Genomic DNA, 24,551 nt, shown 5'->3' with positions numbered 1-24,551 from the left:
AACCACTCTTCGAGTTACTCCTCCCCGCCCCCCCCCCCCCGAGGGCGCTCTGCACTGCTTCAAGTGCTGGAGCATCAGATGACGCGTGCCAGAGCAGGTGCAGTGGCAGATGCCTGCATGTCTGAGTCTGGGCACGGTTCAGCTGGCGGGTGGAAAACCGAACCCTGCCAACAGAAATACATCTCGGTAACGATAGCACGACCTGAGGTAAAGGAGCCTCAATGGAACCACACGCCGAAATAGTAGATTACATTTGCTATCACGCCATTTTTATAGCGCAAGGCTATCACAGCAGGGGGCAACGTTGCTTCGTCTCATGCCAAACGTAATTTCCAGGAAACATTTCAAATTTGGACAATTCCGGCACACTATGGGCCCCACTCGTTTCCCATGATGCCAGGGGATCTTTAACGTCTGCCACGAAGCAGACGTCGCTTGGTAGCATTCTAGAGTCCATAAACCTCCAGCAATAGCTGGGGCGGCTTGCCGGATGTGAACCGCGAACCTCTGCGGCGATGCGCAACCGCTGGGCTGCGTTGCTACCCCCAATTGAGCGGAGGCCGCCAAAAGCGCGATACGGGCGCCGCCAAAAATAAAGCAGATGTACATTTTAAGCAAAACTCTTTAAAAAAAAAGAGGCCCTTTTAATGGCAAAACAACTTTTATTGACAGTTAAAGGAAAATAACACGGCTCCGGTGTACTTGTGGAATGGCACGCGACCGCGGCGACCGTTTAAAACCCCCTCAGCCGACCAGCACTCGATGCGCCGTACGGAGCGCAGGGAAACCCCCAGGGCAGGTACAAAATGTCTCGCGTTTTAAAAGTCACGCTCACACCTCCGCGTTCTCCCTAAAAAAGTGACCCGAGGGCGGCGACGGTGGAAATGGGAAAACAATTACGAGTACAAAAATTGGCGAGAGAAAACCGGGCTCCGAGTGCACGATGAGGCGTTGGGGGTGGTGGTGGTGAGAGGCCGAGAGGGCACGGAGGAACCCCTCCGGGCTGTCGCTGTTTGAGACGGAGAGCGGTGCACGGCACTGGGGATTTTTTTACAGATGTTCCCAATTTGAGGAATTGTTGGAAATATAAAAGGGACAAAAAATGAGCGGGGAGCATTTACGCCATCACCAAACCATACTTCTGCACAGATAGGCAAGCAAGGTCATTTGTAGAATTCTTGCTGAAAAAATATTCGAGCTTTGGAATATACTGTATTGTAAAGCTGGGAGCCTCAACACATCGTCTGTGTGATCCACCAACCCTTGCCTCCACCGTTCTGGACCTCAGGCGCGTCACCACGCCCCGCACCTCTGACTAGCACGGGCTACGTACGGTGCGAAAGAAGTTCAATATACCTACGTACGGAAAATTGAGTTCATCAATCAAATTGGCGTTGTTTCAGTGCATCCCCCTCGTGTTTGTCAGAACAAGGCAAAGCAGCAGCATACCTATAAAGGCCATGACGTGCTTTTGAGGTCCAGGGAGATCGAAACTAATCCGGGGCTTCCCTTATTTCAATATACATTAATATGGCCCAATGGGGATCAGAATTAATATGATAACCAAACCCCATGCCCGTGTGTTAAGATTGTGTGGAGAAGAACCCAAAGATAAAGACAAATATCCCCTGTATAGCCTTAACTGTAGGGGCAAGTGCTGTTAGCGAGCACCTATGAAGGCCGGCATGGCACACAAGGGGGTGGGTGGCCAGCCAGCACCACGCCCAACCACCTTTGCCTCCCCAGTGGCGATGTTTACACACCGCACCAGGTACTCATTTTGAGGCTGAGTCGAGCTAGGGGAGGCCCAGGAGCGGGAATCGAACTCGGATCGCCAGGTTCGTAGCGCAGCGAGCTAACCGCTACACTACCGGTCCTCAAGAACACACGTACTACTGCCACCAACGCCTAAATGCAGTGCTTTCATTTGGGATCAGGCAACTAGCTATACATAAAAATTTTACGACTGATTTAGCAGTTGGGCTAAAATCTTCACATTTTTCATTTCCTCAGGGAGCTACTTACATTCAATCACATATATTACACGCATCTGCACCAGTTTAGCAAACCACAAGCCCGCTACGGATTTGGCACCAAGTGGCAGATAATGACGTCGAGTTGTGCCTCCCGGAAAATCAGATCACTCGCGCTTCTCATATTTCAAGGGACACACCGCTGTCTACGAGATATTCTCCATACAGAGCACCCATTGTACAAAAGAGGCGGGGGTACCGAGCTGGCCGTCACGAACACGACCTCCCAACTGAAGCTCACTCATAATCACGCAGCACGCGGCGCATTCGCGGTATGCGCGAGAATATCTTTACAAAAACAAAAGAATAAAGAGGTTGCCATCAGTTGCCGATTAAACGAGAGCCGTTGATTGCCCACAGGCTGCACCGAGTTTGTGATTCCTAGGATTCAGTAGAAAATGCCCGAGACTCAAAAAGAGCCAAATTTAGGCAAAGCAGAGTACAACGTTCCAAGTTGACCTGCATGGCTACCTTTTTATTGTAATCTTTGAGCTTTTTTTGTCAGACTATTTACAAATGGATGGGAGTTGATAATTTGGAGAAGTCAAAAAGTGCCAAAATGCTGTGGGAATAAAATCAGGGTTTGGAGAAGGAAGTTTAATTGGCCACTATGTACAGTTACAAGAATGTTAAATCCACAAGAATGTTAAATGTGTAACAGCTGTAGACGGGTATCTCGACCTGTCGCACGAGACTGTCTCAAAGTGGTTTCCCTCTGCTTAAACGGCCAAGGCAAAAGAGCAACAGCTGATTCGCCCTGCTGGACTTCAACCAATTACGAGCGACAACGTTAAGCTTGTGAACCGTGCAACCAAAGAGAAGTTTACGGCATCCTAAAGTGAACATGGATTGCGTTTTTAGGAAACATTTATCCAACTGAAGTTATCCGATTAGCCACAAGTGGGCGAGCTGGTTGTGTGTATATCTGGGTTAGTTGGGTGCCAACATTGATGCCTCTATTAAAACCACTCAGTCGGTACTGCTGAGATCTTGATTTACAGCCTTATTTAAAGAACCCGTTTTTGCAAATTCAAACGTGGATATTGACAATCGACACGCGGGAAAAACACTTTTGAAAAAGAGTCAACGTAGCTCATCGGATTCCTCCAGTAAACAAATTCAGATTGTCATGAAGTGACTCACAAAAGTGGTTCTGTGGCATCACCTTGCAGGGCCATTCTTAACAAAACGGTAAGTGTTTATTCCGTGCCTCGAATCGGTTTCTATTGCAATGGAGCACAACTGCAATACGTATGTCAATAGCGCAGGCTTCAAGCAAAACAATTGACGAGTAATAATGCTGCTTGGTATTGATGTAACCACAACAAAATAATGTACACATTTTAGAAGTAACCTGAACACCATCAAAGGGAATCATCCATAACCGACATGGGCCACGTGCATCGACCGTAAAGGAAGGCGGAGCGCATAACACAGCTTGGTTATCGTCTGTAGAGTGCGGTTCGTTAATCATGGGTGCCCATCTAAACACGAGTCTCAAGCTGTAAGAGGTACTTGGGGACAGGGACGTGCGGTTAGGGGAGGCAGGGGAGGCAGAGCCTCACCTGTCATACTCCAATGAAAATAGCTGTTACGAAAAGTAAAAAAAAAGAATCAAATAAAATAAATATTAAGATGTTTCCACTGATCTGTAATTTCTGTACGATACCAATCATTTTCATAGTCAAAATCGCCAAATTTGCAGAGCTCCGATGCAAATACAGGAAAAGACGAGAGGTGAGGCAGCGACGAGCTCAGCCTCCCCTCTGATTGTGCAACCCCTCAGTAACTGGATGGAGCGCGGGTAATAAGTGCGTGCCTGTTACCATATCAGTATGTCACCAATGTAATGTTTGTAGACCCCTTCATTTCATGTCCTCGCCTTCCATATTCCAGGTAACTAATTTCACGTATGTGTATAAAGATATTTAGGCTCGCTGGTCTCATCATGAAACTGCAATGGAAAGCACCAGGGGAGGCACGGGCGAGAGGCACGGGCGAGACACGTCCCCCTCACTGAGGGGGACGTGTCTAACACGCGCCCCTCAGTGTGTGAATCTGGCTCCGACACTAGCGAGTGCCTCTCCAGCCATTGACCTCACCGCACGTCACTGCTGGGGGGGGGGGGTGACGTCGTGAGATGCTCACGCGAATGTCACTTCGCTCTGCAGAGTAGCGCCACCGCCTTCGTGTGGACTGGGCTGACACAACGACTGTGCAACGACGCCAATGCAATTACGCAAGGAAGAGCGTTCCAGGAGCAATCGGGGAAACCACGCTCTCCCCCCCAGGTGACCGCGTTTGTAAGCACCTCAACAGCACACAAGTGGGTGCCTGCGTGTCGACGAGCCGGGTGCAGCGAGACCAATCAACCCGGCACCAGCAGCAGCACACTGCCCTGTACAACACAGCTCTCGGATTTTAGTTTTACCTTGATGGAAACATTTTTTTTAGTTTTCAGGTAAAGTCCACCCATTATTATTTTTTTTAGCTTGTCTTCCTTTAAGAACAGCAGATAATGGGAGTCAGAGGGAGACAAAAACCCCGTAGTGGTCGTCTCTACTGTCACGTTTTACATCCCTCTCCCTATTACTAATTTTTCTTGGCCCCGTGTAGGATTAGGCCCACCACAGTTTCTATCAAGTTGACATGGAGACTTGAATAAAACATATTTGTAATATAACGAGTACAGTATGATTTATAAATGAATCGATGAATACTACACGAGCCCAACCGGGACAATGTGTTTTTTATGGTTCATTACTAATCTTGAAAATTGATAACTTATCTAGCAAGCTTGCTCGCGCGTGCATGTTGTATGTGCTTAACAGGTGCTCGCTAACAACATTGCAATGACAGTCTCTACTCTGTATGGACAACGCAATGTGCGCGTTTGGAGGGGCTTGTGCGCTGTGCTATAATCCCAGCCATAGAAGCTCGATTTGTGACAGTTGTGCACAAACCATCAGTGGCCACTTGGTATCTAAATCCACCACCGTGGGTCTCCTCTACGTGGACTCGGCCTCAAACAATGAGTAGCAGATGCGCCGGCCACAAACATCAGCAATGGACAGACAACTGTGGTCCCATCACCCCCAGAGTAACAACGATGCCGTCTGACAGCACTTGCCCCATCAGGAATAGCTAAGGCTATGTTCCTTTGAAGGTTGTAGATCGGTTCTGTAAGTTTGCGGGTGTGGGTTAAATTAGTTCTGATTCCCCCCCCTCCCCGATGTTGAACACATATAACTGGCAAGCATCTAAACTCTGCACACCGTATCTTAACTAAAATGACCAGGCAGTGTTTTAAAGGACAGACGTTGTATGACCGTTTGTTGTACATACAGGGGAAGCAAAGTGTACATCACAAACGATGGCAGGAATGCAAATCATGTATAAGGTACCACCTGTATTTCCATCCCTCACAATTAAATGCTATACGGGTAACATGTTACATATATTAATAGAAGCTAGAAATGTTGCAAAATCACAAATGCTCTGCTATATTTGTTTCAACTCACTTGCTCCTGCAACACTCAAGCCATTGAAAATTTAAAATACTCAAATATTTCACCAATTTAAGACCATCAACGCTACGGCAGGAAGGGAAATTTACAAGCGGGCATAATTAACTCGCTTGCAATTACGTTACCGTATTTGTCGAATTCATATCACCACCCAAATACCGACTGCGCTGTCAATGTCGCTAAGCAGCAGAGCGCGGAAACGTCCAGGAAAGAACTCCCACAGGCGGCGGAGCCACACGCCGCCACATCAGGGAAGTCCCGGACACCACAGAACCACTTCAGTGGAAATCTACCTCGAGTGAACACAGGGGTTCTTCCAGTGTTAGTCCATTTGGTTTTTATACTTTATCCCTCAAAGCTGGGCCACATTAAGTTAACCCCTTTCTCGTTCCAAGATGACTGCAAGTTGCAGGGTGGGGGGGGGGTCCCTGGCCACCGTTGAATCTCGGAACGTGCAAGCGACTGAGCGTTAACTTTATTTAGAGGCATAGTCGCGCCATTGTTTTGAAAGATATTGCACTCGCCGCAGAGAACCGTAGCAACACGACCGCATTCTACAATAGCTGCCACCAAACTGTGCCACACGCCCTCCCGCATGGCGTTGCGGGAGCCTCGGTACCGATAAAGTTATTTTGTCGTACACGTACGTCATCAGAACGGAATCGGAAGAGATAGTGATGACGTGCATGTATGTCATTGGAACGGGAAAGGGTTAAAAACCAAATCTCTCTGAAATTATAAAACCATTTTTATTAATCATGGCTGGCTACCTAGATTCAAACCCAGAATTTCCAAAGTGGTGGCTCGGTGTTCTAACATGGCCATTATGAGTCTCGTGATCCACTTCAGCTGATCTTAAAATGCGAGTGGTTGACAATGACAACAAGAAGGCACTCTGCATCTTGAAAGCACGAGTTTAATTGTGTGGAGGCCGGGGTTTTCAGGGCCCGGCACGAGGAATCATGTGGACCCGTGACTCTGTTCCATCCCAGTCAGAGATGACACCATCGTAAAACTTTAAAGAACTAGGGGAGGTTCTTGACTCGTAAAAAACTCAGCTCACAAACTGCATCCGTCTCCACACTTTTGGGTTTGAAATTATGCGTCTCCATGGAGTGAACCAACTATGAGGGTGGTACAGTGTTAACCCACACTTTTAGTTCTGGCAAACTTTGAAAGCAAAATGAAGTGGCAATGGCCCTCTTCTCAACGTATTCCCCATGTTAAACATGCACATCTCCCATCGGTGCCTTGATGCCTTCATTTCAGAAGCATATTATTCTTCAAGAACAGGTTACACACGGCCATTCTCAATCGTGACCTGACAGAGACATTTGTCCAATCAGTTGAGTTCAGTGTTAATTTAGAGGCTAATTTATCTCGTTTTATCTGGCTGTGCTTGAGGTTTATTACGATCAAAAGGTAGCGAGTTCTAATCCAGGTCGGGGTCAAAATAAATCATCTCCCCTCAGGCACGGATACAATGAGTATTGCTCTGTGGGAAATCATCAGTGACTGTTCTTGGAACAGACTGTTCTTTGGCAGACGAATGCACGGAAGCCAGGAGTTTTAATACGGAGTAAAAACATATTTTATTTTCAAACAAACTGACTTCATCTACCCCATTTGGCATGAACATATAATATGAATGTGCACTTTACTCAAACAAGTGGTGCAGTGGTCAGGGGGCTAACAATCAGAAACTATCAATTAAAATGTCACTCGGTAAGTAACTCGGCCTTTTGTGCACCTCCCATAACCAATAAAATCAGAACCACTGTGACAAAAACGACAGTAGTTGTGTTACAGATGCTTGGCTCCCATCAGAAACCACTGTGGCAAAATGACAATAATTGTGTTACGGAAGCCTGGCTCCCATCAGAACCACTGTGACACAAACGACAGTAGTTGTGGTACAGAAGCCTGGCTCCAAGTATAGGAAATAATTTCCATGAGTGGCTAAGAACCACCAACTGACTCAAAAAAGATATGCTTTGTCTTTGTCTTTTCTCTAAGCACTGCACTGACTAGATACCCAAATTAAAACTGAAGCCAAATATATACATAAATAAAGAAACATTACAATAATGAACATGACTGAACAGTGACCGGACACAATATACAAAGCCGCGTCTGCGCACACTGCCTCCTTGGCTGCCGAGAGTAAAACCGGCATCCTCTCCCTACCCCCGTTTCCCCTGCCACACTCCCCCCACCCCTCCATCCCCCCACCCCCCCCCACCTCTCGTTTGGTCGATTTCGGGCTCTCGATCAATGAGGCCTCATGTAAAAAAACTCGTGCCTCTCAGCCCCACCTTCCAGCGTCCACGCAGCCGGCAGTGTCGCACACGAAAGCGTCGGGGAGGCCCGCGTATCAGAGACACGGTGACTCGAAGCTCCACAAGCCCTCGCCACCGCCGCCGCTGCTGCCGCTGCTGTCGATGCCGCTGCTGCTGCTGCACTGAGCCCATGGGCGGCATCACAGCACACGCCCCTTGGGCCTCCCTCATCCCTCTGTCCCTCCGTTCCCCCGCTGTCGAACCCGGTCACTTGACACAAACGCACCGCACGCAGCTCCAAATCCCGCCCTACCACTCGGCATCTCCGACCGCTTTGGAGAAAACGTAATCCTTGCCGTTGAGGTTCATGATGCCATCCTTGAGGTGGAACTTCCATCGGTTTTTGCTTCTGTGAATCTGATGGGAGGGAGGGAGACGGAGACATAAACGGAGAGAGATTGAGGGAACAGATAGAGAGACATAAACATATAAATGTCTCTTGCTAAAACTGATAACAGCACAAATAGGATGTAAAAATAACTTAATTATTTACATCCATACTCTTTGGTTCTTTTGGTATTTAAATCCCTTAATCCACTGGTGATTGAATCAGAATAAGAATATTTATTCAGACTGGAGGAATCCGATGAGCAATGAAGCTCTTTTTTTACACACGTCCAACAAGCTGAAGGCCTCCCCATGCCGCACTGGCCGCGAGTATTTTTCATAACCCCACTTCACCACGCTGGTCGGTGCAGATTGAAAGGATTGCGTGCCCAAGACTGGTTCAGATCTCACTCAGATCACCATGTTCTTAGTACAGTGCGATAACCACTATGCCACCCCAAACTATCTATAATTGGTGAACAAAATGGTAATATTTATAGAGGGATGATTCATCCTTCGCATCATGGGTGGGGAGCCCAGGATCCTAAGCCGAGGACGTTGGGGGTGCCGGCTCAGTGGCACCGACATGCTGACATGGGGGCATCAGCCCCCCACGATCCTCTCCCCCCCGGCCAAGTCGCCCGACCACGCTTCAGCAGCCCACCTTGTCGTACTGACACACCACCACGTTGTCGGTGTCGAAGAGGTCCGAGGGGTCGTCCTCGCTCACGTCGTCCTCCGAGTTCAAGGGGTCCTGATCGGTGGTGGGTGGGGAGAGGGGCGGCCACACGGAGGCTCCCGTGAGGATTTCACTCGTTTAACCCAGAGCCTCGCAGCCCCAACGCGCAAGCTGTCCCCCACGACAGAGGCACTCTCTGCTTGCGTGGGCTGCGGCAGCGCCGCCTGTAGCTGTGGTCGGTGCGCTCATGCCGACCCAGGCTCAAAGCGGGGGCTCCTACAAGCCCAACACCCCCGTAAGTCCGCAAGCGTGCCACTTACAGTTCTGCCCCACAATGGTGGCACCCCAACCAGCAGTAGCACCCCCCGCCATAGATCTACATCCATCCCTACGCCTCTCACTCCACAACTCTGCCACGCGATAGCACTGACACCCATAGTGCGCTGCCCCCATTAGTACTGCCCTTATCCCCATGACAGTACCCTGAAGTACAGCCTCTAACATTTGCACCGCCCTTGGTGTCTCCACTCATAACGTGCAACTAGTCGTCCACCACATGGTACTGGCCTCCTTAGTACCATCCCATTAGTTGAACATCCAATAGTACATCCAATTATACTACTGTCTGTCATTGTACCACCAACAATAATACCATCCTCCAAAGTACATCCCTCAGAGTGCTGATCCCCATAGTGTTAACCCCATCCTATATTCCCTCAGTACCTACTCCAAAAGTAGTCTCCCACATAGTATACCGGGCTCCTTGTCCCACCCAACATGGAAAATCTTCTCATTAAACTGATAGTACCGTCTCCGATAGTACCACCCCTCATTGGACTACATGGCCCAGTACTGCCCCTGATATAACCTTTCCAAACAGTATCCCTTCCTACAGCAATACCTCAACAGAACATCCTCTCGGTACCCACCTGAGCAGCAGTTTCACAGCATCAGCCCGCATAGCACCATCCCATCGTACACCCACCCACTGCTGCCCCTAATAGCCCCAATACCATTCTACTTCCACCCTAAAACCAAACCTCAACATCAGCCATGATCTATCCACCGCTGGATGAAGATTTTTCCCAAGCCGCCACCATCTTTCCCGATCCTTGCCCAATTGTGCCAGGCCTCTCAAGATGATGAAGAAGTATCCGCCTCAGTAGAAACATACAAAGTCACGGTAACGAGAAATTAACTATCTCACCCGATATACAGGAGGTCGTGGGTTCGATCCTGATCCTAACACTTGCTGTAAATTTGGAATTTGCATGTTTCTCCCCCCATTCCTGATTGTCGTACAAATACTTGAGGAAGGGCCTTTACTATTGATGCCTCCAGGGTCTGGAATGCTATCGCCAATAAACTGCAACTTGGATCACTACCTGTGAGATCATCACTAAAAACTACTTTAGAGGAGTTGTACAACCCTAGCTGCCACTGCTATCAACAGGCTTGATATCAAATGCATCGCAACGGATGACCTCAGCAAAGAATTATCGTGTATTTTGATTATAGTGTACTGCTTCTCCAACTGATGCTTGTGCTGTCATGGAGTGACTCATGCAGCAAACGGTGGCTGCAGAGTTTGGTAGTACATGTTATGTATATCGCTATTGTTAAATTTCGATCGCAGTTCCTATGATCACTGTAACATTGTTTTTATAGTGTTATTTTAATGATTTAGAATAAGATTTTATTTGGCCTTATTTGTATGCTGTAGTATAGATTTAAACATAACTTTTATCTAAATTGTATTGTGATTGTTTGTTGTTTATCTAGCATCCAGCTGGGATTTTTGCACACAGCATTAACAAACGGCGCTTTTTCTGGAAGATTTTAATGTTTTTTCCTGGATGTTTCTGTTTGCGTGCAGTAAATTTTAAATGTATCTTGTTAATGTAATTGTTTGTTGCGGTTGCACCCGAATAAAAGAGCCGAATGGCTCACAGGGCTACACCAAATAAATGAACTAAAATGAACTGAACTGGTCATGTGGATTTTTCTCCGGATCCTCCGGTTTTTCCCTCCACATTCAGAATCAACGTCACGGGTTTAGAGTATTTGGCTACGGCTATAAATTTCCACACGAGCGGCCAATTTGTTGAGCTATCATTTGTGACAGCCAGGTCACTTCCGAAAGAAAAGCGACGTAGCTCAGTGGGGCCTTTACCTGGTAAAAATAAAAAAAAGAGTTTAATAAATTGGTTAAGTCATCCGAGCGTCCCACGAAGGCGGCCCAGCTGGGACGCCACGTTAGCCCTCCCCGGGGGTTGCCGCACCTCCTCGACGGCGTCGTCCTCGTCCCCCAGCTCGTCGTCCTTGTCCTTGTCGTCGTCGTTGGCGTCATCCTCGTCCTCGTCCGACGACGTGTCCCCGGCGCCATCCACCTGGATGACGAGCGGTGACGGCCCCGTCGACCCCGAGCCCCCACTCGTCGTCGCAGCCTGGGGTCGGGGGGCGGAGGTCACGCAACAGGTCACGCGGGGGTCGTCGGGTGAAGGTGTCACCATGCCAAAAGCCACCGATGCCATCCCACGTCTCATTGCCAACACATTTCCGCCCCCTCCCTTCTAGACATCACAGCTGCTGCACAGTCGACGAACTACCTCCAAGCACTGCGTTGACAGTCTCCCAGCGTCTGTTCTCAGGTCTTCCCCTCGGTCGCCCGACTCGTGGAGACCACTCCAGTGCCCGTCTCGGCGATTGGCCCCGCCCCCTATCCTGCAAGCACGGCTAAGCTAGTGTGCCCGTTTACGTATCATCATATCTACAACACCTGCCACGTTCTCTTCCGCACTTATTTTGTTGCTTATCCTGCTTTTACATGGAATTCCTTCCGTCCGTCACAAAGACAAAGACCTCTGTATAACCTTGACAGACTTTTGGGGCAAGTGCTGTTAGCGAGCACCTATGAAAGCCAGCATCGCGCCATGCCACCTTTTCCTTCCCAGTAGCGACCTTTACACATTGTGTTGCCCCGTGAGCGGGAATTGAACTCTGGTCGCCAGGTTCGTAGCGCAGCGCACCAACCGTTGCACTACCGCTCCCCACCACTGTCCGTTACGGACAGTGACACTCAAACGCCACCAACTTCATCTCGAGCTGCTTCGGGTAGCGGGGTCGCAGCAGCCGTGGGGGTCGTGGCGGGGGGTAGCAGAGGTAGCGGGGTTGCTGGGACTCACCGAGGCGGTTGAGGAGGGCGGCTTTCCCAGCACCACCTGGTGCTGTGGTGCGGCGTGCTGCAGCACCACGCCCGGGGGAAGCGTCCCTGTGCCCAGCTGGGTCAGCACCTGCACGAAAAGTTTTAGTTCAGCATCCTGCACAAGCCCCAGGTCCACAATCCCGTGAGCCTCACTTAATAAACATGATGAAGAAAATGTTACCTTCCTATTTATGGAGCTGCATAAATTAGATGCCCGTACATGTATGTGTGCGTGTGTACGCATGTGTGTGTATATATACAGAAATTGCCCCCACAGTCTGTTAAGGCTATACGGCGGATCTTTGCCTTCTTTGTATATATGCAAACATGTAGTGAGGGGGACGGAAGTGATGTGGTTAGCACGCTGTGCTACGAATCCGGTTCCCTAGTTTGATTCTCGCTCACGGCAAACACCAGTGATGATAATCTGAACCGGTCCTGGGCCTCCCCTAGGGCGATTCAGCCTTAAATGAGTACCTGGTGTGGTGTGTAAACATCGCCGTTAAGACAAAGACGGTCAGGCATGGTACTGGTCACCCACCCCCTCGTGTACCGTACTGGCCTCCCTAGGTGCTCACTAACAGCACTTGCCGCAACAGTAAAGACTATACGGGGGATCTTTATTTTTGTATATATGCAAGTTTATGTGAGCGATAGTGTAATGGTTAATGCACTGTGCTGTTAACGCACTGTGCTGTTAACGCACTGTGCTGTTAACCCAGCGGCCGGAGATCGATTCCCGCTCACAGCAAATATAAGTGACCAATACCTGAAATGTTCCTGTGCGTCCCCTAAATCAACCCGGCCTTAAAACAAGCACCTGGTGCGGTGTGTAAACATCACCCCTAGGGAGACAGCCAGAGCTCTATCCGCTTCTGGCAACATCCGTCCTCTCGCAGGTTGCACCATAGGTTGCCCTCAAGAGTTCCTCGCCAACAGCACTTGCCCCAACAGCCTGTGTGGGCTACACGGTGGGTGGGAGGCCCTTGGTTGTATATGTCTGTGTGTACGCAGACCACCGGTGCCGCCGCTGCTGCCCTCACGTGTTGCGTGCCCTGGCCCTGCTGGATGACCGTGCCCTGGCTGGCCGCTCCGCCAGGCTGGCCGACGGTGCCACTCGACCCCGCCTGGCTCGTCTGCACCAGCAGCTGCTGCCCTCCGACTGATGCCAGCATGGTGGTCGGCTGCTGCAGGATGATCTGCTGGCCCTGCGGTGTCACCATCACGTGCTTGTATGCCTGGATCATTTGGCCTGCGCACAAGCATGGACCCATATCAGAATCAATCGGAATATTTATTTTTCTGGAGGAATCCAATGAGCTATAAAGTTCTTGTTTTCACAGATGTCCAGTAGGGGTGGGTAAGAATGTTACAACAAACAGTACTACAACATGATAGTAGTGCAAAGTACAGGAAAGGCAAACAAATCACCAAAAAACATACATACAAACAAAACAAAACCATCCCCACCCTACCAGGCAAAGCCCACTGAGGTATTCACTATTTTTTCAGAAGCAACCTGACCACAAATGATATCTCAACCAAGTGGCTTATCATCTGTAAATTTATAATAATCTAAATAATCTTCATGCATATTCTTAGCTCTTTCGGTAAACATGCATGAAGATTTAAAATTTTGATTTAAAGCTTTCGTGACTGCAGTAATTCATATTCTTAGCTCTTTCGGTAAAGTCACGTTGAAGGGAAACAATAAAATAAAAAAAAATATGTAAATATTTATTTTTTATTATTTTATTGCACAAACAATAAAATAATAAAACATATATAAATATATATTTTATTATTTTATTGCTTCCCTTCACCGTGACTTTACCGAAAGAGCTAAGAATATGAATTACTGCAGTCACGAAAGCTTTCAATCAAAATTTAAAATCTTCATGCATGTTTATACTCGGCATGATAATGTGCGTGTATGTGGGCAGGTGTGTACCTGCGTCTGTGCATGTGCATCTATGTGCATGCGCACACGCGCTCCTGTGTGTGTGTCCGTGTCTTACCGGGCAGTCCCCCTGTAATCTGGTAAGGCGGAACCATGCCCTGCGGCAGAGCCATGGTTGCTGCTGTCGCGGATGCCGTCTGTATCACATCAATATCAAAATCATCATCAACATCATGTGTTTGCCTGCCACTTAGTGGCAAATGACGGTTGTTATTGTTGAATATGGTCGACTCGGCATCGAATGAGTGCCTGGTGCTGTGTAAACATCGCCAGTGGGGAGACTAAGGTGGTCAAAAGTGATTTTGGCAACCCACCCCCTTGTGTGCCATATCGGCCTTCATAGGTACTGGATAACCGCACTTGCCCTGACAGCTTGTGCAGGCTATACAGGGGACCTTTGTTTCCGTATGCGTGTGGCCTCACTACTCACCATGTTCGCTGTTGAGATGTGCTGAATGGAGCGTCCATCTTGTACCACGATCTGAGCTACAGCGGCGACGAGAGGAGATAGGGAGACACGCGCGCATCTTCAGTCAGTACGGTATCTCTCCGAGGGACAGGTTTGAGACAGGCAGCTTTGACTGTCAGTAAAGCTAGCCAAAAAAAGTAAAAGTGAATTCTTGTGCAAATCAGCATTGAGGTGGAGATCATCTCCTGTTTACAACCCTGAGCCAGCGGTGGAAATTCCACATTCATCTGGCAGGAATAAGCCATACCATAAATTAACCACTAACTTCCTCACATCACGGTACTCATTTTCAGCAACAACAGAGGACTTATGGGCCGAGTTAACCCCCAACCAGAATTTGACCAGTCTCCGCTCGATAAGCGAACATTTTGCTCGCTTTGCGAACAAATGGGTCAACATTCATATTGCTCGTGATAGACACTAGGGAAAGCATAGCTACTTCACGGTGCTCCACTAGACACCAAGCACCAGTGTACATCAACTGTGGTGAGGTGGCCGTGTGCTGCGTGCAGTGTGCATCCATCCTTTGGCTTGTGTAAAGTGCGTGGCATAGCGGTGGCGCGTGTACTCTTGTGTGGTGTGTTGTGGGGAGCAGTGGCAGAGTAGTTAGCACAATGTGCTACAAAACCTGGCAACCCGAGTTCGATTCCCAGCCACGGCTATTATCTGCGACAAGTGATATTTGAAACAGTCCATGGCATCCCCTAGGTCATGAGTACTTGGTGCTGGGGACATCAAAGTGGCTGTGGGCATGGTGCTGACCAGACCACTACCTGGTGTGCCATTCCAGCCTGAATAGGCACTCACAAACAGCACTTTACCCAGTAGTCTGAATCGGGGTTCTTTCATTTTTTGTATATAGCATGTAGAAATTAGGGTGTAGTATAATGGTAATGTGCGTGTGGATAGTTTTCAGTATGTGTGCAACGTGTAGTACATTTTTAGTGTATAGTGTTCAGTATTTACGTGCAGTACATGTGTACTACACTGGTAGTGTGTATAGTATGCAGTATGTGTGTAGTATGTAGTGTGTGATACACTGTGCATGTGTATAATATGCAGTGTGAATAGCGTGTGTGTGTAGTGTGTGGTACATAGTGTGTGTGTGGAGTGTGTGTCGTGTAGTAGACTGGTGGTGGCTTGTCTAGTGAGCGTGTACATTGTGCAGTCCTAGGTGATTCCCTAGCTATGCCACACCTGACACAGGCTTTCTTCGTTTCACACACTAATACTTTACCCACTGATAACCCTAGCGGTGCCACTGACTGCGAGCATCGAGCAGTAACACTTAACCTTATAGATCTTTAGTCCAGCACTGCGTTATCGCGCCACATAATGCATACATGTGTACAGCTAATACACATTTACATGCAGTGATTGCCTATGTATGAATACTCATTTATGTATAGATTCTAAATATAAAAAAAACACTATTATTAGAGCATGTTTGTTTGCATGTTTTCCCACAAGTATGTGTGTTTAATGCAGACCTGATGCCTTGTAATAGGTATCTATTTGGTGTTTAAACACCTCCTGTTTTATTGCTATAAAGGGTGAAGCCTATTCATATTTTTTCATAACTTTGATAGTGGCAAAAAGGTCCCATAAATGAACAAAAATACTGATAACACCATAATATAAGTCAAATAGTCGTATGTAACACAAGATCAGAAATGTGTGAAGTAGAGCGGCAGGGTGGCAGTGTACGGCAGGGTGGCAGCGTAGTGGTAACTTTCGCGCCTCACAGCAAGAAGGGCCAGGGGTCGATTCACGACTTGGGCATATTTATGTGTGGTTGTTTGTATGTTCTCCGATTGTGCATGAGTTTCCTCAGGGTTATCTGGTTTGCTTTCTTTGCAAACTCTGCCCCCCACCCACCCCCACAGAATATAAACGGCCTGAGTGAAAACATCCCAATGCTGAAAAATTACCTTGAAAAGGACTCAATTAGGATAATACAGCAGCAACATCACCCCCTACTCTGAAAACTTGGCAGGGCCCTCTCGATAGATAGTCTTGAGGTTTCAGTGAAGCCTTCCTGGGTAAACGAGCGTCGCCATAATAACAACTACAAGTCGTGTGCAGTACGTGCAGCATACTGCTGCGGGGCATGTGCATTACCTCCAGCTGGGATGTTAGGGATCTGGATGACGTGGGGTTGTTTCTGCAGGGCCGTGCCCTTCCCCTGCTGCCCCTGGGCCGCCTGCAGCAGCAGCTGCTCCTCCGAGTGGAAGCCGTCCACCGTCTTCGCCTGCTGCAGTTTGCTCTCCCAGATCTGCGCACACAAAGGTCCTCTTGAGCGAATTGGAAACAAATAACAAAATGAGTAGTAGATGCCTACTACGGGGCTATCTACCCATGGATCATCATGATGATGGGGACTGTCAGGAGCCTCAGCTATGGGAGGCCAGGTTCAGATAGCAATTGGTACAGGTACTGTGAATCTAGTCATAAATCAAAACAAGGCTCATCGGATCACAACATGGAATACAAACTTCTATAAACCACTCCCTACACACAAAGATCCCCAACTAAGCCTTAGCAGACCGTAGGGGAAAGAGCTGTTAGCGAGCGCCTATGAAGATCAGCACGGCACACGAAGGGGTGCATGGCCAACACCACACCTGGCCGCCTTCGTCTCCCCAGTTCTGAGGTTTATACTCTGTACTAGGTACTCATTTACAGCTAAGTCTACCTAGGGGGCGCCAGGACCGGTTCAGATAATTGTCACTGGGGTTGGTTGTAAGCGGGAATCGAACTTGGGTCGCCAGGTTCATAGCGCAGCACGATAACCGCTGCACCACTGCTCCCCAGAAGTACAAAAACAAATACACACATAAATGCAGTGAATGCGTAGACACCTTCTTTCGTATGGCCGATGTAGATGCAGAGCAACAACTACAATTACACATTCAGGTGGTCAAGCCAGATGTTATTCTAGTACACTTATGTGTCTACACAAGTGTATTAGAATAACGTACACACATACGCATGCACATACAAAAATACAACTCCCATTTCGTTTTATAGACTGGAGGGACAAGTAATATTAACAAGCATCTTTTAGGGCCTAAAAACAAGACGAAATTATTTCGTTTTACGAGGTGAAAACTCGTTAAGAAACCAGGATAGTCTAATTTTCAAGATTGCCCTGGGTCACTAAAGTGATGAGAGGAAATGAAAAATCAGCACAATAACAAAAATAACTGGACCACATAAGGATTGCAAATACTGCAAACTAATTCTTTACAGTGCAAATGGGCTCGGTGCAGATTACCTCCAGATTGAACACAGCAAAAATTACACAACTACGTGACAGAAACAGATATAGCTTGACTATAGTACTAATATTTAAACAAAGAGAACATGTATCAAATGCAATTGCAATTGAAGTTTTAAAGAATTGACAGTTTAGCATCAAATTGTGATTAAGATAGTTTAAGTTAGGAGAGGAACCAAGGATATCTTTAAAGCGATGTTCCGTGTTCCAACGGCAGATTTTACTCCAACGGACGGTTCCTCGATTCATTTCCGGAATCATTTCTTCGGTGGACAGTGGCATCAAAGGATTAGGACTCGTGGTGTTACCATATAATCAAATGGAAAAGCAGCTGCTGAATCTAAGGAAACTTCTGATGGAGAGAGTCTGCAGCTCACTCAAGGGCAACAGCGACATCGTCACTCTTTTATGAGGACCGGTGTGTTGTTATGCTGCACTGGTATACCGGCAATACACCCAAATTATGTATTGCGGATGCAAGCTCATTGGAACCTATGTTTATAAATATTGGAACAATAACGGCTTTCCAGAAGTATTGTAGGGGTTACGTTTTGTGCAAAAAGTGTCAACTTCTCGGCGTCCTGCTAGTCTGAAGTAAAATAGAGGGGTGGACTAATTAGGGTTGGTTGTGCAGCACCTTTGTCTCCCAGTGCTGATGTTCACACATCACACTATGTACTCAGGTAAGGCCGAGTTCATCAAGGGGTGACCATGGATAGGTTGAGATATCATTTGTCAAGTATATCAATTATTGCTGGGACTCAAAGTCAGGTCACTGGGTTCGTAGTGCAGTGTGATAACTACAACAGCACCAATCCCAATACATGCATGCACACACAGACACGTGTGCACACAGACACGTGTGCACACAGACACGTGTACACACAGACACGTGTGCACACAGACACGTGTGCACACAGACACGTGTGCACACAGACACATGCTCACACAGACACATGTACACACAGATACGTGTGCACACAGACGACTACAATTAAGAGTGAATATCTCATCCATCGCAGGCATCTCCACCATCCAGAATAATGAAAATGATTATCTGCAGACCAAACGTAATTTTTTATATAAAACAAACTCCATGTGTCTGTTACAAAGTCACAGCACTTACTTGAATAATTTTCTTTGAAGGGAGTCCAGTCAGGGCTAATTTTGAATGGAAGAAACCATGGGCCTATGGTAATGACCATAACCGAGTGCAGCCGATGATCTTTGACCGTGATCAAATAACTCAGTACGCATGTTAGAATAGGATGAGCAGTATATATGGCACTTCATTTGTAATTCACACGTGAGTGCCTGGCGACTGTAATGTGTCATGTGAGTGGTGGGTGTCTGGTGAGTGTCGTACGATTAGTGGGTATGGCCAGCGAGGAAGGAAGTGGGAAGATTCACCCTATCCATAGGACAGGCTGCCCCCTAATGTTGTTATAAATGTGCTGAAGTGAAAGATAGCGAGGCTACTAAGCTTATGGGAGCCATAAGCCACAGTTTAACATCTACTTACTTATCCCCTGTCCACAGTCCCTACCAGGGGCCACTGTGCCTGTGGGTGACAAGGGCAGTGGAGCACCTGTTTGAGCTCCTGCAGCACCTGCTCCTCCACTCCCTCGTCCAGAAACACCTCCCGAACGTTGTTAATCACGTCCTCCATCACCGAGCGGTACAGCTTGGGCTGAGGACAAACACGCACACAAAAGATCAAAGACAAAGATCAAAGACAAAAAATAAAGTAGAAACATAAAAAATATCCCTTGCCGGTGTTTTCCTTTTATTAGCTATATTTAACAGGGTTTAATAAGTAAAATTTCACAAAAACACTTGTGAATAACAAAAGCTCCATGCCAAGTCACATCGGAAACCAGACTGCCTCTGTTCAAATGTTTGGAGTCGTGTGCGATGATGTGTCGTAAATCAAGTGTCTGCATCGTAAATCTATCCATAGTGGTATTACACAAACATCGTAAATATGGATTAATCGCAAACCGAAAACCGCGTGTCATTTAAATATTGTGAGGATATTTAAGCAAAATCTTGCCGATTTTTTTTTTCAAATGGAGCTAAATTATATTCAAATAATTTTCCTAAACTACTGCTTTCCCCAATAAGAGTGGCTCGGGAAAATTGCACAGCTGGTTAGAATTATAAAATAGTGAATGTCCCTTTATAAAATTTACACAATATAATGCCAATCCCATGGGTGGCTGTACTGCCATACAGGCAGTAACACCTCATGTCATGACATCACAGCATGTCACCATAGAACCACTTCGGTCAGTCACTTCAGCACATCGCTATCTACCAGACTGCCTCTTAAAGCTACATATCTAGAAACAATGTATAATGATATAATCCTTCACAAACTGGGATAGACCAAATTATGAAGGAAAAAAAATCTTAAATCACATTAAGATCCAATTTTAGTCACCGGGATGTAACCATCAAATGAAATATAAATGTGAACCTGTATTCTTGGTTCTTTCGGTAAAGTCACGTAGAAGGGAAACAATAAAAATATAAAACATTAAAATTCTCACCACATTTCGACTGCAACACAAGCAATCATCATCAGGTGTGAAAACACAGCATTTTTTTTCTTGCTGTGCTGTGGTTTTCACACCTGATGATGATTGCTTGTGTTGCAGTCGAAACGTCGTAAGAATTTTACTGTTTTATATTTTTATTATTTGATTGTTTCCCTTCTACGTGACTTTACCGAAAGAACCAAGAATATGAATCCCTGCAGTCACGAAAGCTTTAAAACAAAATTTATGTGAACCTGGTTTAATTGGATTGTGTTGAGTGACTGGGCTTAAGTTTGGCAGGCAGATATTTTTTTATAACCAGGTAAGAGTTCAGAGTCCATGGTTGATGTCGTGTGCTTATACACACATCTACAAAATTAGCTTACTGGCTCTGATTTTACCATAATGAGCCTCTAGTGTCCGCCTGCCACCTCATTGTTTCACCGACAGTAGCACCAGTCTAACAACTGCAAACGAAAGCACAGCATGTGCAGTGCAGTGCAGAGAACACTCAAGAGACTGCGTCAAAATGAATGTCTGGCACCTGTTAAAAGTGGAGCGTTCCACTGCATCAAGGGAGGGGTGGCACACAACTTTGTTCCATAAGGATGACCTTGGCATCAGCTTTGGCATAGTTTAACATGTAGGCTTAAACCATTTTTTTAATGGGGATGTTTCTTTCAGTCCTTATAAGAGGAAAATCCCAAAATAAATGCACATTACTCGCGTAAATAACAAGAACAACTTAAACACGTATTCATAGTCAAACAAGTATGCATATTACTCATCTTCCATTGGTGCTCTTCAGCCAATGAGAATAATGTTACTGTCACATTCCTGCAAAGTGCAGCCACTGGAAGAGTACGACGCTCCATCCTGGTTCGGGAGCTCGGACACAACACTGCTAGATGCACAATTAAATACAGTAATGCAATGTGCATCATAACTGGAACAAGGAAACCTACACCATTTCGATTTAAAGCTTTCGTGACTGCAAGGATTCATCTTCTTTGGTTCTTTCGGTAAAGTCACGTAGAATGAGAATAAAATAAAATAACACAATAAAATTCTCACAACGTTTCGGCCACAACACAAGTGGCCTTCATCAGGTGAAGGGACGAGACTGTCTCGAGGACAGCGCTGGAGCGAACAGCCAAGCTCAGACCGCGACCTTTAAGCCTCAACTTTAGCACCACGGATAGCTACGAGCCCCGTTCAGACGGACGAGTTCATCCATGGTCGGAACGGAGGAGGGGGAGAGAGACAGCTGCGAGGCGCTGTTATACTCCATGTTGTAAACCATACCATTAACCGTGGTGTGAGAGGTATTAAGAGTCAATGCCAGCGAAAGAGCTGCGGTCTGAAGGTCATCATAAAAAACAATTAATTAAGAACCGAAATGGTTTAAAACATCTTTCCAATGGTTACTAAGCCAGAATCCATCTTCTCGGTTGAAATTATCTCTGTGCTTGTATATGTGAATGGCCTCATGAACGAATCTCTCATGGTAGCCAGTTGGTTTGCAAAGAACCTTCGTCTTGGAGAAGTCAATGTCATGTGAGCCCACTGAATTATAAGTGATCTGCCACGGCAGAGGAGTTCGTTCTACTATGTTTCAAGTCTGGTTCCATCTGTAAAAGATGCTGTTCCAGACATACAGTACCCGGGCGTTTACAAACTAAAGTGCCTCTGTGGTAGTAGCTATATTGGAGAAACCAAACGACATATCTCGGACCGCATCCGCGAACATAAAGCAGACTTGAAACACGATAGAACGAACTCCTCTGCCGTGGCAGATCACTGTTATAATTCAGTGGGCTCACATGACATTGACTTCTCCAAGACGGAGGTTTTTTGCAAACCAACCGCTACCATGAGAGATTCGTTCATGAGGCCATTCACATATACAAGCACAGAGACAATTTCAACCGAGAAGATGGATTCTGGCTTAGTAACCATTGGAAAGATGTTTTAAACCATTTCGGTTCTTAATTAATTGTATTTTACGATGACCTTCAGACCGCAGCTCTTTCGCTGGCATTGACTCTTAATACCTCTCACACCACGGTTAATGGTATGGTTACAACATGGAGTATAACAGCGCCTCGCAGCTGTCTCTCTCCCCCTCCTCCGTTCCGACCATGGATGAACTCGTCCGTCTGAACGGGGCTCGTAGCTATCCGTGGTGCTAAAGTTGAGGCTTAAAGGTCGCGGTCTGAGCTTGGCTGTGTTCGCTCCAGCGCTGTCCTCGAGACAGTCTCGTCCCTTCACCTGATGAAGGCCAATTGTGTTGTGGCCGAAACGTCGTGAGAATTTAATTGTGTTATTTTATTTTATTATATTCTCATTCTACGTGACTTTACCGAAAGAACCAAAGAAGATGAAACCTACACCAATCCCATGGCTCCCTGTTCTCACAAACATTCTGCCACCAAACATCCGCAGAGAGATGCAAACTGCAAGGGAGTTTACATGTTTTCTTGACAACCTAGTCATCAACCAAGAACTCAATAATGTAAATCACCACCTCCGACTCAAGTCCAGATTCCCCTTTCTGGGATCCCACTGTCACCATCCTAGAATCTCATCCAGATATGGAAAACTACTGGCGAACAGAGTGGAACACATGCGCACATCCAGAATAAACCTCATTCGAGACCCAAACATCACATCTCCTGGCTTTGACATTTCTCGAAGACACCGATGTAACATCAACAGCATCAGAACATCAACAGGTCAATGGGCACATCTTCATAAATGGAAAATTAACAAGCTGCAGTGAAATTGTGGCCATGTAACCCCAACTATGGTCCATATTGTAATCCCCTGTATTGTGCTCCTTCAATGGAATAGCAAAAACCACACAAACTCTCTCCTGAAGCCCTCTGTGGCTAGCAAACCTTGATGTTGGCATTAAGCTCCTGAACATATTGCCATAAGTAAAGAGATAATAGACACTTTAATTGCCACACAGCTGTGCTCATTTTCTCAACTTACTAGGGAAGCTAAAGGGCTAAACTTTGCAGTCACGCCTAGACACATACCAGTTAATGATATCGTTGCACTCAAGGGCCTGGGTCACATCGCTGCAGACGTAGCAAGATCTGAAATCGCTGCAACCCTCAAAAACGCTAAGATGCCACCTAGCAACATCAGCAAAGATGAATGTTTGGAATTATCTCAATTAAAAAAGAGAGATGACATTGTCATCCTCTCAGCCGACAAGGGCAATGCCACTGTCATCATGGACAAAATAGAATATAACAAAATTCAGGAACTACTCAACGATGGCAGCCATACAAAAATATGAAGAGATCCCACCAACAGCCCGGTTACCAAAACAAACAAAATCATCTCTGATTCAACAGCATTAATTGATGAGACCAAACAGTTCTCGTTGAAACCTTCTGCTGCCAGACCACCAAGATTATATGGCCTTCCAAAGATACACAAAGAATATACACCCCTTCGTCCCATCGTCTCCACTATCAACTCCCCCACCTACAAACTGGTGCGTTTTCTGTCTGATATACTGCGACCTTTCACTGGAAAAACCACCTCTGCGGTACTAAATTCTACTCACCTGGTATCGACAATCAAGGGTATTTCCCTGTCCCCAGACGACCTGCTTGTCAGTTTTGATGTGGTGTCCTTATTCACTAAAGTTCCGGTACCTGACACTATCGCAATCATTGAAGACTTGGTTCATCAAGGACTGCATACGGAGGTACCCCCCCCTTGTGAGACATTGCTTAACACATACTTCACCTGGAATGGAACTTTCTACAGACTGATGACACTCCAGTTGTAGCCAACGTGCTCATGGAAAAATTTGAAACTAATGCCATCCAGACTGCCACTCTACGCCCGACCTTATGGAAGAGGTACGTAGATGACACCTTTGTTATCTGGCCACATGGCCTACCTGCTCTAGACCAATTCCTCGACCACATCAATTCCATACACCCAGCCATCAGATTTACCATGGAGGTCGAAAAAGAAGGCAAGCTACCCTTTTTGGATGTCTTAATTAAAAGGAGACCTGATGGTTCAATGAGCCACTCGGTCTACAGGAAAGCTACCCATATGGATGCTTACTTAAAACCGGATTCCCACCACCATCCATCCCAGAAGAACTCCCTCATCAAGACTCTATACCATAGAGCCCAATGCATTTCCGACCAGGATCATA

The 24,551-nt window shown here is 46.7% G+C and overlaps 1 protein-coding gene across 2 annotated transcripts in view; it reads right to left on the bottom strand.

The window, feature by feature from the left end:
* Nucleotides 1-642: 642 nt before the first annotated feature.
* Nucleotides 643-24,551, bottom strand: part of GTF2A1 (general transcription factor IIA subunit 1) — a 39,313-nt gene continuing 15,404 nt past the window's right edge. For both annotated transcript variants that reach the window (XM_032956217.2, XM_032956216.2), the window contains exons 2-10: nucleotides 19,408-19,509; nucleotides 16,661-16,814; nucleotides 14,501-14,556; nucleotides 14,129-14,207; nucleotides 13,154-13,362; nucleotides 12,091-12,198; nucleotides 11,188-11,352; nucleotides 8,891-8,980; nucleotides 643-8,256 (exon numbers count right to left, since the gene is read on the bottom strand). In XM_032956217.2, coding sequence (XP_032812108.1) covers nucleotides 8,149-8,256; nucleotides 8,891-8,980; nucleotides 11,188-11,352; nucleotides 12,091-12,198; nucleotides 13,154-13,362; nucleotides 14,129-14,207; nucleotides 14,501-14,556; nucleotides 16,661-16,814; nucleotides 19,408-19,509 — 1,071 coding nt within the window. In that variant the 3' untranslated portion in view covers nucleotides 643-8,148. The remainder of the gene's footprint in view (nucleotides 8,257-8,890; nucleotides 8,981-11,187; nucleotides 11,353-12,090; nucleotides 12,199-13,153; nucleotides 13,363-14,128; nucleotides 14,208-14,500; nucleotides 14,557-16,660; nucleotides 16,815-19,407; nucleotides 19,510-24,551) is intronic.

This window comes from Petromyzon marinus, chromosome 17, assembly GCF_048934315.1.
Source record: "Petromyzon marinus isolate PM22_M1 ecotype Great Lakes invasive population chromosome 17, UKy_Petmar_22M1.pri1.0, whole genome shotgun sequence".
Classification (NCBI taxonomy): Eukaryota; Metazoa; Chordata; class Hyperoartia; order Petromyzontiformes; family Petromyzontidae; genus Petromyzon; species Petromyzon marinus.
The sequence above is the reverse complement of the archived record's forward strand: the minus strand, read 5'-3'. Positions and strand labels throughout refer to the sequence as shown.